The 17,941-nt window shown below is 41.3% G+C and overlaps 1 protein-coding gene across 2 annotated transcripts; it reads left to right on the top strand.

Annotated features, from left to right (window-relative positions):
- SLC16A3 (solute carrier family 16 member 3) lies at positions 1-17,543 on the top strand. 2 transcript variants are annotated; one of them, XM_050319017.1, is made up of 5 exons: positions 1-103; positions 7,774-8,015; positions 8,499-8,642; positions 8,992-9,759; positions 11,022-17,543. In XM_050319017.1, exons 2-5 carry the CDS (start codon positions 7,793-7,795, stop codon positions 11,306-11,308), a joined length of 1,422 nt encoding a protein of 473 aa, XP_050174974.1. In that variant the 5' UTR covers positions 1-103; positions 7,774-7,792; the 3' UTR covers positions 11,309-17,543. The 2 variants fall into 2 exon arrangements, with proteins under 2 accessions (XP_050174974.1, XP_050174973.1); XM_050319016.1 differs by lacking the exon at positions 1-103 and having other exon boundaries at positions 5,815-8,015.
- The last annotated feature ends 398 nt before the right edge of the window (positions 17,544-17,941 follow it).

The raw sequence follows: 17,941 nt of genomic DNA, 5'->3' as shown, positions 1-17,941 counted from the left end.
GACCAGACTGGCTCAGGCGGGCGTGTGCGGGCGCACGGGGACAGCAGCTGCGGTCCGGGGCGAGCACGGTCATCCTCTCCGTGAGGCGCGGGACCTGACTCAGGTACTGAGGCGGTGCCGTCGTGCGTGATGTTGCGGAGCGCTTGCCTGGCGCACGGGGCCGAACACCGCGGGGAGCGCGGGGGTTCCTGAGCCTCGTAAACCGACATCAAAACCCTGGGCTCACCGAGGGTTCATCTCCGCGTGGGGCCGGCGGATGCGCCCGGGAGCCTCCTAAGCTTTGGGCGGGCGCGGCGCGGGAGGCGAGGGTTCACCTCTCGCCCAGAGGCTGCGCTGGGCGCCGGTGCGGCGATGGGCACGACGCCGACTATCCTTGCCCCCCTTGGCGCCACCTCACAAGGAACGGCGGGGCGCCGTCCCGCCGGTTGCCTTTCTCCCCGCGCGTGGGACCAGGAGGGCGTATCTCTTCTCGGAAAACCCGCGTTGCCGTACGGTTCGCCCAACGTCCTCGCCGCCAACGGCCTGAAAGCGCTGTCCGGGCGCTGAGCAGTGCTGGCGACCAAACTCCGCTCTGCCCGCTGCGGGAGAGCGCTGTCCCCAGCTTCCCCCTTTGGCGCCAGGGTCACGTCTCGGCTTGCGCTGCCGCCGGCCCCAGTGCACGTACAGTGCCGGTGGCTCGTGAGACTCCCGCGAGCTCCGGCTTTGTTCCCGTCATCCCTACTCTCAGACCTATACTGGGCGAAGAGGGTCTCCGCGAAAGCCTCGCCTCCGCGGTCCCTTCGCTGCTGCTCACCTCTTATTTCAGTGTCGAGGCTCGGGGGGTGAATTTCGGAGTTCTTTGTCACAGTGGTGACCGCTCAGATCTGTCAGAGCGAGCGACGTGCAGTCTGAGGACCGTCCCTTCATAAAGGACGTCGTGGCAGCCCCGGGCATGAACTCCGTTACGCGGTTCAGCGAGCGCTCTGAGAACGGTGGGGCGCCTCCCTGGGCTTCGCGAGCATCGGCGGCGGCCCGAGTGCTCCGCGGGAGCCCTCTCGGCTACGTGCCCCCCCACCCCTCCCCGGAGCGCCGCTCGGGCGGTCGTGGCCGTGGCCGTTGGCGGCGCCACGACCGCCACCATTGTTTTCCCGACCCCGCTCCTCGCCTGCGCTGCGGCCGCCGCAGCCCCTTTCCATCTCTTGGGAAAGAGCCCGTTTTTGCTGCTGCTCGCAATCCACGGGGAATGGTCTGCGGCTTGCCTACTTCTAAGAGGTTCCGCGAAGAAAAAGTGAACAAAGGTGGAGCTGAATTGCAGCAATACAACTTCCTCTCGGGCACAGACCGTTAGCACTGGTTGTGGAAATGCGCTCCTCTTGGGCAGCGGGTTTGCGTGCTTTTCGGGTAAAGCAACTGGAAAACCTTTTAGTGTAGAATTTCACAGAGTAAAGTCAAGTATGGTTTTGCAATGGTTATTTCAGAGGAAGCAGTGTAGCAGTCAGCCGTTTTAAAATGTAAAACAATCTATTAGTACAGTACACCTGTTGTGGTTCAGTCAGAAGTATAACACAAGATATATTATAAAAATATTAAGGTGATGTTTTAAATTGTGACTGAAGTGGGCATTAACATATCTCAGTGTATGACACCCTATTATGCAGCTGCACTATCCAAAGTGATTGTGTAAAACGACACCTTTGAGCCAGGCGATCTTTTCTCACTATATTCAGCTACATGTGCTAACCTGGCTTGAGATACAGTGCATGTGCATACAAGCACTCTATATATCAGGGGAGTTCCATGGTATTCTGCAAAAATTAGCATATATGTCCAACTGGTGACAGGACTAGACCCTTAATTAGTATTTATCTAGCTCTGTCACTTTTTGGTTTTATACTAGGCAATATAAGGATACTTCTCCAAGAATTTTTTGTTTTTGTAAAGCTTCAACACATTGCAAAGCCACCACAGCTGCAGGGCTGAAATTAATTTTCATGGTACATGAAAATGAGTTGTAAGTATTCAACTGAAGTTGGGGGTCTGCAACTTATATTTTTGAAAGCAGCCAGACAATTCCAATACAACTGAAGGCATGTTTGTCACCTTTCTGTGAACACAGAAAGGGCACGTGTTGTCTGTTCTTAAGGTGCTGCTGTGATTATGACATTAATGCACTTACGGTATGCCTGTAGGCTTTAGAAAAATAAATCCGCTTCTCCAGAAAGTGAGCATTTGATATAGATATAATAACTATGGAGGTTGACAGTGCTATTGTTATAGGACTAAGTATATTTGTTTTCCCAAATAATGTAAAGAGCAGGGTTCCAACATTTTCATTATACGACATAAACAAATAAATAGGTACAACTTTCCCTGTAGAGCACTTTACCCAGGTAATAGAATCTAGACTGGTTAGTATTATTTGCTACACATAACATAAAATTGCAGTGTGTTATTGCAGTCTGCTAATTTGCGATGAATGTTACTCACTGTGCTGTAGCAGTGAACACTTAAGACATTGTGCAGCTAAATGGGGATTGGAGATTGATTAATAGTTAAGTGTTGGTATGGAACATTACTTACAGCTACAGACAGCACAGAATTATCCTAGGAGTTTTGAGAGAGAGATGAGAGAATGGTGAAAGCTGGCAAAGCCTTAAGAAAGGCAGCAGATCTGAAAAACTGTCTCTGATAAAACAGTGGAGGCCAAAATGGCAAAGCGGAAGTCCCTGTGGGGCTTTGTGGGAAGGAGAGAAGGTCAGGGTTGGCATTGGCAAATATGGTAATGATTTTGTAGGGAACAGAAGTTTGCAGCAGCCTTTGGAATGAATGTGTAATTCAACTGGCTGATATTTAAGCAGGTAAGCCACACAAAATGCACTAGTGTGTTATACCAGTGGCCCATCAAAATGGTTTCTATGAAGTACCTGAGTTGTAATAAATAAAATTTGATTTAAAGATGTATGCACTAGTAATTAGAGAACCAGGAAAGACTTAAAGTCATGCTGAATAGGCAGATGTCAGTAACGTCAATGCAAAATGTAGTTGTTCTAAATGTATAGGGCTGTCACAAGGGTCAAGAATATTAAAATAAAAATATTTTTGCAGGAGTAATTGCCTGCAAAAGTTCATTAGAGTTGGTTAGTCTTAAGATTCTTCACTCAAAGCCAAGAATAACATATATATTTTTTTTAGTCCGCTTAGATTTTAATACCCTCAAGGGGGCTAATATAGGAGGTTTACGACTTCTATTAGCACAGTATTGAGCAGCATACGCTTTTCAATGTATTCGTACCCCCAACACCCTATGAAGAGAGAATTGTAATTTTCTTTGCTCCACAGATAAGAAACTGAAGGAGGATCTCTACATTGCTCAGCTTAGACCACCTCCCTCATTTTGTAATTATACAGTTCTCATACTGGTGGGGTTCCCGACTGAATTCCAGCCTGAACTGGGTTCCCTGCCTGGAAGTTCATGTTCTATTTTTTATTACCATTTTTTAGAGGAATTCAAGGTTGGGTAGATTTCTGCCATAGTTAGAAGAAATTATTTCTTCTTGAGAGTTCTTGAAATTAATTCTTCCTGAGAACGGGAAGTTCTCAAGATATATAGGTCAGCCTACATACTCACAGATGTCCTCTCTACCCCATACTGCTGACCATGAAGTACTGCTATATGGCCAATAAGAGTATTGGCTAAACACAATAGATTCTTGCAATTTCTAGCTGATCCTTTTTATAATCCAAATACTCCCCTTATATAGACATCACACCAAAAATACCACTCACAATGCTCCCTACAGTCACCTAGTATTTCCTCCTAACTGAGACTATAGTAGTTTCCATAGCAACAGGAAGATAATATCAGGAAGATCAAACCTCACATATTTAACTACATTTGTTCCCTTTGTTTTACACATTACCAAAGCAAGAAACCATTCATGATAGAAGGAATCTGGAATAAATACTGACAATACTATCATGACTGTTGTGGAGATATGAAACTGAGCTGCAGCCAGTTAAATGTAATCCTTTGCCTCTAAATAGGGCTGAGCTAGCAAAAGCAGAAAGCAAAGCAAGCTGTTACAATAGTTTTGCAGCAGCCTCCTGTCTTAGCAGGCTTTGACAGCATCCCAGTGCTGAATTGAAATAGTAAATAAAAATTTTATCTGTGCAAGTCAATCACAAGCCCAGCTTTTCTGAAAGTACTGCCCTCTGTTTGCACATCTTACACGGGAACCTCTGCACTACTTCCTTATTGGTTCTTAAGGAGATGAATACAATCTAGCCTAGTAAGGCACACAGCAAGAGGATTGAAATACATCTTCTGCTGTGTTTACAGAGGCAGGGTTCATTTTGTTCCGGTTAATAGTCTTTTAATTGTGGTGTGTTACCATGAACTACTGATGGACAAAACCAGATGAATAATATTAATGGTAGAATCACAGAATGGTTTGGGTTGAAAGGGGCCTTAAAGTTCATCTTATTCCAAGACCCGTGCCATGGGCGGGGTCTCTTTCCACTATACCAAGTTGCTCCAAGCCCCGTCCAGCCTGACCTTGGACACTTCCAAAGATCCAGGCGCAGCCACAGCTTCTCTAGGCAACCTGTGCCAGGGCCTCACCACTTTCACACCCTCCTAATATCTAACCTAAACCTACTGCCTGTCAGTTTGAAGCCATTCCCCCTTGTCCTCTCACTACATGCCTTTGTAACAAGTCCCTCTCCAGCCTTCTTGTACCCCTTCAGGCACTGGAAGGCTGCAATAAGGATGCCCCAGAGCATCCTCTTCTCCAGGCTGATCAATTCCAATTCTCTCAGCCTTTCCTCGCTAGAGAGGTTTCTTTTTGATGTATGTGTGTGCAAATTAAACCACTCTTAAAAGGATGGCATGCTGGTTTATGGTTATTTTTAGCCAAATGTGGTAATAGACATGACATAAAGAAGAGTAAATGGATGATACTGTTTATTTCCCCATAGGCCTATTTTTGTGAAATGCTGGAAAGTAGGCCAGGGTCCCTCACATCAGCAAATCTTGCTTTTTCATCACAGCAGCACATAAAACCGTTTTAGAGACTGTTCCTCATAGCAAAGATGGTAAGTCCCGTATGGCAGGTGGAACACAATATGTCTCTTACAGGCTGACTTGCTCTGCTGGGCACGGAAGGACGGCAACAGAGGAGGACGTTTCCACCTCGTGTGGGGAAACCGAGCTCCGGCTGCCGCGAGCGCTGGGCGAGGGAGCGGCCCCAGCCCCGCCCGCAGTCCGCGGGCAGCGCCCGCCCCTCGCCCAGTCACGTCCCGCACGTCTCAGTGCGGCGGGGCTGCCACAGCGCGGGTCAGGCGGGGCCGCGGCGGGAGCGGCCTCCGCAGCCCCCGCCCGGCCGGGGCTTCTTCCCGCACTCGCGGCGGACCCGGAGCGCCGCGGCGGACCCGGAGCGCCGGGTTCACTTCTGTCCCCCTGGAGAAGCTCGAACGGTTCTCTTATGAAGGAACAAGCGAGCTGCCAGCTGGTTCTTGACGGCACTTCCTCACGCAGATGTCGTTTGCTGTCGGGGCTCTGCATTGTAGGGCTGCAGAGGCTGCCCTCTGAACATCTTTGCTGTCGACGCAGTAGACTCACCGCGCCTGTGCGCAGGAAGAAGCACAGGGGTGAATGCCATAAGCCACTGAATATCCCTATCCAGCACTTTAAGCACTCTGGAGAGATTGCCAGTTGCTATTTTTCAACAAAGCATGCTCATGTGTTATTGCTAACTTTGTGTTGCTACTAGACGTTTAATGCAAAAGAACAAAATTTCCACAACCTTTCCCCCAACATTTTAAACATTCGTTCCAAGTGAAATGTTCTGACAATTTGGAAGTAGCATGACAGTTCCTCCTACGCCCTGGACTCCAGTTTTATATCTTATATAAATTTATATAGGATATATATATCTCTTATATATCTTTATGTCTTATGCTCTTTATACATTTGAACTGAGATACTTCAATCAGCATTTCCCCGTTACCATCAACAGTAGAGAGTTGCCACTGTCACAGAGGATTACACTTTGGGTACCTATTCTGTGCTGTCTGCTTATTGCTTCAAAAAATAAGTCCTTATTTGAAATAATGCTTTATACCTTGTATCAAACAGAAGTTACTGGGAAAAACAATAGTGAAGGGTCGACAGATCCCCAGTGTCAGAAGTGCAGAGATGCATCTTAAGAATTATTTAGCAACCTAAAGCCTGCTGCAGAAATTGCCCAGTCTACCAAGCTATGCATTTTTACGTATTCTTACAGCAATCAGCAAGTGAGCCATCTGCAGCCTCAGACGCCTCGATGACTGGTTTTGTTGAGGTATTCAGTTTCCCTTCATGTTAAACCATTTTATGTTCTAGTTGTAGGAACTTGAATTGTTTTCTATTTGATTTCCAGAAACCAGAAAACCGGTGAAACCAGTACTATAAGACTTACTATCCTCGTACAGTCCAGGGTAATAAAACAGCAATAGTCGTGGCCAGATTTATTTCTGTATCTGTATATAAAGTTGTTTCTTTCAAGAAGTGGGAGTGCTAGTCAAATGCCATAGCAGGTATGTCCATACAGGCCTATTAACAATCATCCATTTGGTGCTCAGTTGTCTAGACAAGTCTGCATCAGATTGTTGTGCCACACATGGTCTGGTTGTGAAATGGAGATGTAAGAACTACATAGTTCCCAATTTACAACAGTCGCTGTGCAAGCCTATTCTGTTGAAAGCAGAGGCATTCATCAGTGATGAACATCTCTGATGTGCAGCTGTGCTTGCACTCCTCTTTTAGGCACTGTTGTAGAGAACACTGACACAACAGGAGTAATCAAACTGCACTTTAACGAAATGGCCAATTTTCGTACATTTTCAAGACTTCTGTAGTAGACAGACCCTACAAAAACCTAACTGCTGTGATGCAATACCTTCCTGCACTCCTCACATATGGGGACACTTTATGTGCCTTTTCAGTGTCTTTTTTCACCCCGCATCTCTCTCTTTAAACACTTGGCAGCATTACACATTTGCATGAGAAAAGATTTTATTTTTAAGATGCAAAGCTGCTTGTGACTGCTCATAGATGTGAAAAATTAGATTAACGAAATACATTTTTTTTTCTTACTGCTAACGTACTAACAACAACAATGGAGAAAGTATATTTGCTTCAGCCAGGCAGTGATACTGACCATTGCTACAGTTACTAACTCCCAGCATCCACAAAGGTACTTACTCGATGGGTTCTCAGCATCTCAAGGGATCTCTATATCTTTTTAAGATAGCAGAGTATCAGGGCTATATTGCTATCCTCAGTAGGAACAAAAAGCCAGAGTGATTAGTCCACTGTTGCACAGAACTCTTGTGATGCACCAGATCTCCTACAGGAATAGTCCAGGACCTTCACATAACATGGTCTTGTAACAAAAATCCTGCAGACTTTAATGCAGTAGTTTTGACGTATTTGTGAAAATCAAATACACCCCTGATCTGCTGTAATGGCTCCAGTTTTTCTAGGGAACAGTGATTTGGCTGAAATCCAGTTTTGACTTTGAGAGCTGTGAAGGGACATTTGGAACACAGATGTGTGGATCTCCTTTTTAAATATTTTTGCAAGCTTTGTAAGAACTAAACCCGAACAAGGAATAGTCACAATTCCAGTGCATCTTCAAGACTTTTATTTAAAGTAGTCCTATACCTTATTTTTAATTGTACTCCAATTTTTGCCAATTTTGGTTAGATGATCATCCCAATGTCTATAGATACTAATTGCTTTTTGTTTCTTAGGGAACACTCGAACTTTGTCATGGGAGCTGTAGTAGCTGATGACGGTCCATCTGGTGTTAAAGCCCCTGATGGAGGCTGGGGCTGGGCTGTCCTTTTTGGCTGTTTTATCATCACAGGATTCTCCTATGCCTTTCCTAAGGCAGTCAGTGTTTTCTTTAAAGAACTTATCCGGGAATTTGGCATTGGATATAGTGACACTGCATGGATTTCCTCCATTCTGCTGGCCATGCTTTATGGAACAGGTGGGTAGTTATCTGTTTTTGAAACAGTATTGTGCCATACAATGAAGTTTGTAAATCATATGGCTATTTACAGCATGTATCATGACTGCCTATCGTTACTTGTGTGCAAGTAAGGCATTCTAAAGAAGAATTATTATTAATCACATCAGTCAAACCGTTATTTAAATCCAGCTTGGATTTAAATTAAGTCTCTGTAACTCAGTATTTACTAAAGATGATGCAAAAGAAAAATTGCCCAGCCCTCTGAAGATAAAAAAAGTAAGTATTTGACTGTAGAGGAAAGAACAGTTGTCCTGATTGGCTTGACTGTATGGAGAAAGCAGGAGAGAATCATAGAATCATTGAGGTTGGGAAGACCTTAGACCTTTAAGATCACTGACTCCAACCACTATGAAGTCCACCAAAGAAGAAATGCGAAGTGACATAAAATCAATTGCAAAGGTTTGTTTATCTTAGTAACTCTAACTTGCTTTTCTTGCCTAGGTCCACTGTGTAGTGTATGTGTCAACCGCTTTGGCTGTCGTCCTGTCATGCTGGTGGGTGGCCTTTTTGCCTCCATGGGGATGGTGATAGCTTCCTTCTGTACAAGCATCGTTCAGATCTATCTCACTGCAGGTGTGATTACTGGTAAGTAGTGTGTATAGCTGAAAATGAGCTAACATATGTCTCAGCTTTAGGTTGAAGTTTTCTATAGGTGATAAATACCTGAAGCATCATGATCACCCAAATGGATTTTAATAAAGATGGCAGATAAATGTGGAATTAAACTGTTATTTATTTTTGCTATGAAAATTTAATAGCATGAAGTGTAATTATAAAGTATAAAAATATTATGGAGGTCAAATGTTTTAAAAATGTTACCTTAGATTTATTCTGTCCATTTGGAATAAAACTATTTTCTCTTTATTTGTAATCGTACTTTCTTTAATAGTGATATTGTAGGCTGGTATTATTTTTTATGTGTCCTCTGTTGCAGGTTTGGGTCTGGCACTCAACTTTCAGCCTTCGCTCATCATGTTAAACCGTTACTTTGACAAACGCCGGCCCTTGGCCAACGGGCTCTCTGCTGCTGGGAGTCCAGTGTTTCTTTGTGCTCTATCACCGCTGGGGCAGATACTACAACATGAGTATGGTTGGAGAGGAGGATTCCTTATACTGGGTGGGATGCTGCTCAACTGCTGTGTATGTGGAGCACTAATGAGACCTTTGGAGCCACCCAAAAAGTCTGAAGATACCAAAGAGCCAGCTGAGAAGAAAGTGAAGAAAAAACTTCTGGATTTCAGTGTGTTTAAAGACGGTGGTTTTGTAATCTATGCCCTAGCAGCATCTATCATGGTGCTTGGCCTCTTTGTTCCCCCAGTTTTTGTTGTGAGTTATGCCAAGGATTTAGGCTATCAAGACACCAAAGCAGCTTTTCTTCTGACTATTCTGGGATTCATTGATATCTTTGCTCGGCCTATTTGTGGAATGGTAGCTGGTCTTAAATGGGTTAGACCACGCTGTGTCTACCTCTTCAGTTTTGCTATGATTTTCAATGGTTTCACAGATCTCATGGGTTCAATGTCTGTTGATTATGGTGGACTGGTGGTCTTTTGCATTTTCTTTGGCATTTCTTATGGAATGGTAGGTGCTCTTCAATTTGAAGTTCTCATGGCTATTGTTGGTACTCAGAAGTTTTCCAGTGCTATCGGTCTAGTGCTCCTGGCAGAAGCTATGGCTGTTCTAATTGGTCCACCATCAGCAGGTAAGTATTCCATTTAGTTCAGAATTCAAAATCACGTGCACTGCATCCATTCACACAAAATTTAAGGGAGACGAAAAGGATGACAGTCACTCAAGAAATGCAGATTGTGCCAGTGTTGCACATGCTTCAAAGACTTTCTGCAGCTACACTCTGAAATAGACCAAGAAGAGGTGGGATGAATCCTTTCTCCTTCTTAGATTCATTTCAGTACTGGTTAAATTGCCATTTGGAGATGCTGCTATTTCCCCTCTGAAAGCCTGCACTGAATCTCTTATTGGCAGATACCTGATTGGGGTTCAGAATGTGTAACCTGTCAATTTTCTCTGGAAAGTACTAGGACAGATTCTCTATACCCATGGTAGTTTTGGAGGAGGAAAGAAAACATCAGAAGAAAAAAAATCATAGAAGGAGGAGTATATAACTGGACTGCTTTAAGGAAGGTAGACTGCTTCTATTGCACTTGACTCACAACCCAAGAATAAGGAAACATAACAAAATAGTCAAATTCATTAATTTGAAGTAAAAATTAAAATTAATTACTAATCAAAGAACATGTATTTTGCAAATCCTGAACTGAAACGCACTTTGCCTCCCAAACCTCAACAGTTCACTGACAAACGTTTCCACCATACCAAAAAACGTGAAGTAGTTTCATTGCGACAGAACCCCCTTCATGGGAAAACCAGTACTATGCGCTATTTCCTTTGATATTCAGGTTCAGAGAGGCACTTCCTTCACATCCTCCCACCTGTTCTTTCACATCCACCAAGTCCTGTGAAAACTTAACTTTACTAAAGTGTCAGAATCAGTCAATTACTCCAGACACTACTAAGTAAGATTTGCATCTTAAGCAGAAAGTGCATTGCCCATGGAGAAAAGTAAATGAGATTGGGAGCAAGAGGAAGCTGATGATACAGATCCTGGCCATAGATGTACACATTTTTATCTGAAATACATAGCACTTGTTTCACTCTTGCATGTGAAGGCTGGGCTGGTTTTATTCCAGTTGAATTGCATGACAGTATGTGTGCATTGGGAGTATGTGTTTTGGCATGTGATGTAATGTCAGTGACTGTTAAATTGAACTGAAATAATTGAGAAATACTTTGCTATAAACTTGTTAAAATCCTGTTTCAAAAAACTTGCTTATAGATAGTCATGGTAATTCTAAACAGCAATTATTTAAATGTTAAAAAAACCCAGAAAAAATCCACGGCAAAATACTCACTTTTGTTAATTACCTGGAATGTTACCTTTTTCAGGAAAACTCCTGGATGCAACAGGGAGGTACATGTTTGTATTCATTATTGCTGGAATTGAAGTTACGACCTCAGCACTTGTATTGGCCTTGGGAAATTTCTTCTGCATTAAGAAAAAATCAGAAGAAACACATACAAAAGAAGAAGCAGCAGAAAGAGAGGAATTAAACAAATCTGAAGACAAAACTCCTGAAGATGCCAAGGTGGACTCTATTGAAGTGGAGCAGTTTCTGAAGGATGAGCCTGAAAAAAATGGCGAAGTTGTAACTAACCCAGAAACATGTGTGTGAGCATGACAGGGAATTGAAAAGTGTTTAGAAAAGAAAGATTTCCAGTACTATTTATTTTAGAAACAGAACTAGTTTAGGGCTGGGCCATCTGCTTTAGTAACTGGAAGCTAGTCAGCTCATCAGATCTCTTTGGAAGCTGATTAGCTGGACAACGTCTTATTGGAAAACCAGCTTTATCAGTAAAAAGTGGAACAATGTGATTATACTTTTTATGTAAACTAAAAAGCTTTTATAAACACAAGTAGGCTCTTGCTATGCATCACCAGAAACTGCTCACTTGGAAGAGATATAGGAAAAGTATATTTTAAGAAAAGTGGACTTATATATATGTTTTCAAACAATATTGATGAAATCGCTGTGTTGTATGGCTAAATATAATTTCCCTGTGTTCTTTGTGAAGGGAAAAGAGTTGAAGATGGAGAAAAATCTCAGGAAATTAACGGTCTCCATTAGGTTTTTGAATTTCTTACTTTTTTAGATTTTTTAGATTAATTGGCTCAGTCCTAATTTAATTTTGATATCTGTAACGTTGACTTATGTAAATGTATTTCTGAGTTCTGTCTAAACCTGTAACCTTTGTAATTATCATCTGGAAATCATGTTTGTGAAAAGGCACGTTACAGATAGTGTCCTCATTAGATGACACAAGTGGTATTCCGAGGTAGCACCGAAAAGAAAAAAAATGAGCAGAAGCGATCCTGACTGATCTTAAGCAAACCAAATTAGCCTACATTTACATATACCGTGTTCAGTACGATTTCCCTAGAGCATTGAAAAATATTACAAGTAACATGGAGAACATGGATATTAGATTTAATAGAATGTTCTGAAAAAGTGTCCATTTTGTATATTAAAAAAATGGTGCAAGATTCCAGACGTCCTATAAATTAGAGTGGGTAGACTTAGGGAAGAGACTGGACTAGTTTGAAACATATTAGCCATCTATAAAATGCAGTGTTAGCATCACAGGAAGGTCTTAACATGTTTGGTTTTGGTTTGTTTTTTGTCTTACTCTCTCCCCCCCCTTTCCCTCCCCCTATTTATCCCACTTCTCTATCCTTTTGCTTAATCTATGGAAGTTCAAAGTGCCATTCCTACTGGCTGAGGAAACACAACAGAACTGTTGATCATATTTATGACAGCATTGCACTGAAATAGAAAAGGGAGGCACAAGGAAAACATTCTGGTTTTTCATCCAAACATATTCAAGAAATGTAATTTTTTTTTGGTACAAAATCATGCTACTGCATCTTACCTTTCAGATCTGCTTATAAAAATCTCTCTAGGCTCTGTGACTGCAGTAACAATCTTCAAAACAGACTAAATGTAACAGATCCAGTTTTCTTACTGGTAGCGAAGGAATACTGGCTTTCAGGTGCCAAAATTGTTCTGCTTAACAACTGAAAACTTAAAGACACTAATCCCTTAAAACCCTATATCCCTTTTAAATTAACATCATTAATTGTTTCATACTTTACCATATTTAACAGAAACAAAGTGCCAAAACCATGAACTATCTCAGCTACCACCTTCCATTCTGGTAGTTTTTTTAAAATGGCTTTGCATCATTAGGACAACCTTGTAGAGAAATTGAGAAGTTAGGATCGTGACTTTTAAAAGAAATAGATGCTACACAGAATAAACCATTTATTTTTATATCACATGTAGTGTGTCACTTTAAAGCCTTTTATTAATTTAGTGGCAGGAAATGCAGTGACATTTCCCAGTTACAAGAGCTTAGTCACAGAACTTAGCTCCAGTTTGCTAAAGACTAAATTGATACTTGAAACACAACACTGGTAGCTCCAAGAGGCAAGAGAAAAATGGAATCCACAGAGTAGTTTATCGTATCCCTAGAAGCTGCTTCAGATGATACATGAAGACCTTCTACAGTTTTCAGATTGCAGTTCCCTGCTCTGTTTCAAAAAGTAAAAACTGGAAATGTTCCCAGAGGTAAATTCAGATTCTCAGCCATTTTTCTCTTACTGTAGGCTTTTGATCACTGGATTTATTTGCTAAATAATGCTACACTGCTATCACAAAACTAAATGGTTATTCCTTAACCTCAGGTTTTGGCACAATTTTAAGTTTCTGTACATTCTGCAAATTATCTAGTGGCTTTGTATGTGATAGAATATCCTTTGTGCTTAACATACTGACCTTCTAGACTGTGTTTCATTTTCCGCACATAATACTTTTATGGTTAAGCTGGAAACAAGAAGTGTTACGTTACAATTTTATGTGCTTGAGGCAGAAGAGAAGTTATGAAGACAGTGGAAAGCCATTTCAACAAGACACCATAAATAACCTCGTTAGTAAAACCTAGTGTTCACAGGAAGGGCCTTATTGGCCTATAAAAATTTTTTTCTTTGACTCAAAGATGAATTACTCTGACTAGGACTGCCAGTGCTCTTGAGCTGTTTTCAGCACAGACCTACCACTGGATTGAGGTGTTTGTAACAGCAGGAGATGCTTTACTACATGAGAGTGGTCAAATCATTAGACTCATTTATCAACTGAGAAATAAAAGGGCTAGATTTAATTTGCTAGGAACTTTAAAAAGCTTTTACCATTTTCATTAATTACAAGAAGCATCACCACAAAGATGAGAAGCTCCTAATGCAGCTCTCTTAGCAACACCAAAACTGGCAGGCTTAAGAGTATTTCAGAGTTCTGGAGTCCGTTAAGCTTCCTGCTCCCATTCTGTCCCATCCAAGGGTAACACCCAGGTGTGTGAAAGCCCTCTATCTGTTCAGCTGTCTTAATTTCCTTGGAAAGAGATTGATTATATTGATGGGAAAGAAACCTCCATCCATGCCAGATCCCAACCTGGACACCTGTTGGCCAGTATGAGGCTGTGCTGCAGCATGTAAAATTGCTCCTATTGACAAGGGTCACAAAGGCCTTCACATTGAGCTCCTGTTTTACAGACCTTCCTCCTTCCCACACCAAGACAAAAAAAAAAAAAAGAAAAAAAAGCAAGCAGCAAGTCCTTTGGTTCCCAACACTGTCTAGCCAGGCTCTTTATTTTAACTCTGTTTATTGTGTATTTAATATTTAAATATATGTGTAAATAAAAATAAATATACATATGTTTTGTATATTTAAATATAAGGAATTGCTTTTAAATCCCTCCAGGTATTTTGGTACAGTATTTCTTTAATCCCAACACCACCGAGATCCCCTTAAGAGCAGTCTGTAAGATGTGCTCTTCCATATATTTTGAGGATGTGTATGGTCAGTCATAAAGCAATGTTAAAGAGACACTAATACCCCAGGACACACGCAGGACAGTTTCATGCGACATCTACCCAGACGAACCTTTGTTCAACCTCCACCTGGTTAAAATTTTATGATTTGAAAAAAGGGAGAGGAAAAAGGAAGGGAGTGCAGGTAATGCAACTGAATTGCCAAGCATCCCAAGACTGTAATTTGCTCCTTCCTATTGAAACAAATGTAATTTCGTTAGACACATAGTTGATAGATATATATCTAAGTCTGTAAAGCAAACAGTCAATGGAAACAAGTGCAAAAAATCCAAGTGTAAGACTATAAAATTGCTGAAAGACAGTTTTCATAGATTATAGCTCTGAAACTAACGAGCAGTCTTTTACTGAACAGGTGAGCAAAATTTTTGAAGCATTTTAGATCTTCATACTTTTTATAAATTGTATACCATAGGATTTATGATTAAAATACTGTATGCTTTATTGTGTAATGGACCTTAGGCCCTTATCTTCCTGATGCAAGGAGAGGAAACGTGCATAAATGCCAGTGACAGAGACTATATAATAAAGAGGTATACATGTGTATGCACATGTATATATTGGCATATGTATGTATCGATCCATATATATCAAAGACGCAACAGAGTAAATACAGACAGTTCACCCATTTATTATAGGCAATGAGCAGAGTTAAAATTATTTCCTTCCTCTTCCTAAGTTTGCCTTTTGAAAAATTCTAAATAAAATATCTTGCAGCTATTTGGAGCCTAGAAGACCTCAGTAGAACTGAAAGTGATGCAGCTATCTATTTAAAGCTAAGCCAGTTCTTAAAGTTAAGACTTGAGATGGTATGAAGGTACGGTGTGAAGGACTGGACAGATCTTGTGCTGGTTAATATTAAATCCCATACACAAAAACGTGTTAAACAATGTAAAATCATTCTCTGAAAAGAAGTTAGAATATTCCCCTAATCAAGCAATCAGACTTCAAAATTAAAAACCAGAATTCACATATGCACCTTTGCATATGTGGAATTTCAGCAGAATGCAAACTCTTCCATGTTACAGGGCTGAGTACTCACTCGTGTGTGTGTCCACCACACTTTCTTTAGGATTATGGGAATACACCCCAATTCTGTGCGAGATGAAATTTTGTTTCTTGTTAACACACTTTAATGTAATGTGTACGTTTATGCTTAGATTTTTTTTTTATGCTTTTCTAGTAAACTGTTGCAAATGTAGTGAATAAATATCTGGCTGTCAAAAACCGTGGGTTTGAGAAAATAAGCTCAGAAAAAATAATTTTAACACCCAGATTTGGAAATTGGCCTCCATTTGCACACACTCAAACAGCTGTACAGTCAGACTGTTTATAGAGAAGTGACACTTAGCTGACAGGCAGCCAGAATTTTATGTGGGCAAGGGGGCTGCTTTTGCCATGACTCATAGTTTGGCCAGTTCCAAAATGGGTATGTCCTTTTGCTGTAAATGATCCAGAAGACAATTTTAAAGCATCAACTAATTTAAAATAAGAGCTATTACTTTTGTGCTGGTCTGTGTAAAAATTAATGTTCTCCTCTGAGGAGTGCTCCAGGTTTTGTTCGCAGGTGAAGTTTTATAAACTACTATGACTTACAAAGCCCTAAATATTTTGAGTAGTGACCTGCCACCAAGCTATTGTCAAATGCTGCTCTTTGGAGCTTGAAAATTCCTAAGAAAAGCATAAGAATACGTTTATGGTGGGGGTTTTTTGGATCTTACAACACCCTACATAAGACTGGCTCCTCAAGGTATAATCTTAAGGCTACACCCAAGAGAATCAAAATTAGTCTCTTCAATATAACAAGACGTACCTTTTGCTATCCACAACGTTGACACCTACTTGTGCTTAATTCTAAGTATTTTGTGAGAAATTTTTGAGAAATCCCTCTAAGATCATCTTCAACTGTATATTTACACTGAAAAGATCATAGGTCTAGTTTACGCAAAACCCCATGTTTGAATAAATATCCGATTGCCTTTTTTATGCCAGATAAGTTAAATTGGTAAGACCTAAAGTGTAATCAATTTGCTAACCCCCCCTGGTCAGATCACGATGTAGATCTGCTGCTTCAGGAATCAATGTTACCGGGTGGACTGAAATGACAGAACTTACTAGCATGCAGCCCATCCTTGTGACAGAAAGTTAGAGTTTAGCTTTGCCTCTGGTACTCCTTGAGTCTGAGAGAGAGAAGTAAAAGGCCATCTGCTGTAGAGGAAAATGGGCACAACCTGAGTTGCATACCTGTTATTCCCTGCTGCTGGACCTGTTGGAAGAACATGATCCACCAATACTGGAGAGTAAACAACCTTGACAATAGCAGAGTACTGCATGTGAGAAGCCGTGGCTTTGGAACGTATTATATTTTAGCAGCTTTCTAATGCTTCTGGAATAGAGCTTGTCTTCGTGTCAGTAGGAAAAAGGTGAATCTACTAAAAACTCAGGGCTCTTAAAAACACTTTGCAAGTGACACAGGCTGTGAGATCAGGAGTCCTGTATTTGTCTGAGAAAGTATGGTAAGTTCGAGTAAAAAGCTACTTACCTCTGGTTATACATTGTTTGTTCCTTGACTCCATACTGGCTTCATCATCTCAGCAACATTCCAGCTGGCAATGTTCCTTGCTACCCCGGATGAACACTTCATAGCATTAAGAAAGGATACTTCTTGCTCTGCTCACTCTTCATCTATTTCTCTTTCAGCAGTTTAAACCCTTTTACAGTAAGTCTCTGAATCCAATGAAGTAGTATATCTAGGTTTTAGTATTTAAAATTCTTAAACTGCAAAAGGCTTTTCAGTCTTGCTGAAAAACGTGTCACAAGATCAATTGTTGAAAAGGACAGTCAAACTTTAAATACAATTTCTTAGCAGTGAGAGCAGAGAAACATTTGCTGTTTGGGGTCTTCTAAGAAAAAACTGTGTATGACCTCAAATCACCCCTGTTTATGCTTTCCTTAAGGATTGTGGGCAATACCAGAACCTCTCATTGCCTTTGTGCCTATAACACTTGCAGGTCCAAAGCAAGCTGAACACTGTAATTAAACAAAATGTTTGTTTTTTTTTTGTTATGCACAAGACTAAACATTTTCTTCCCAGTGCATAATGTACAAATATGAATTCTTGTCTTGTTCCATATCCCATCCCAAGCATCCTGGATTGATCACAGCAAAGACAGAGTAGACAAGGGCCTGATACTTTAGGATGATCCACACAATTTCTCCTTTTTCCACATTATTCTTTGTCCATTATGCTTACATGTATCTCAGACCTAGATCTTACACAGTCTGAATTCTCCCAAAATGAGATTAACAAAGAACACGACCTTAAAATTTTTTGTTCGATGTATTTTTGTAGATTCTGTATGTATAG

The sequence above is a fragment of the Myiozetetes cayanensis genome, unplaced genomic scaffold (assembly GCF_022539395.1).
Source record: "Myiozetetes cayanensis isolate MyiCay16 unplaced genomic scaffold, myiCay2020 scf22, whole genome shotgun sequence".
Taxonomy (NCBI): domain Eukaryota; kingdom Metazoa; phylum Chordata; class Aves; order Passeriformes; family Tyrannidae; genus Myiozetetes; species Myiozetetes cayanensis.
The sequence above is the reverse complement of the archived record's forward strand: the minus strand, read 5'-3'. Positions and strand labels throughout refer to the sequence as shown.

What these genes read in the sequence shown, in the direction of transcription:
- SLC16A3 (XM_050319016.1), top strand. Translation starts at nt 7,727, where the DNA reads ATGATCATCCCAATGTCTATAGATACTAATTGCTTTTTGTTTCTTAGG. An exon ending in GGCCATGCTTTATGGAACAG is followed by an intron (nt 8,016 to 8,498) that starts GTGGGTAGTTAT and finishes TTTCTTGCCTAG; the next exon opens with GTCCACTGTGTAGTGTATGT. An exon ending in CACTGCAGGTGTGATTACTG is followed by an intron (nt 8,643 to 8,991) that starts GTAAGTAGTGTG and finishes CCTCTGTTGCAG; the next exon opens with GTTTGGGTCTGGCACTCAAC.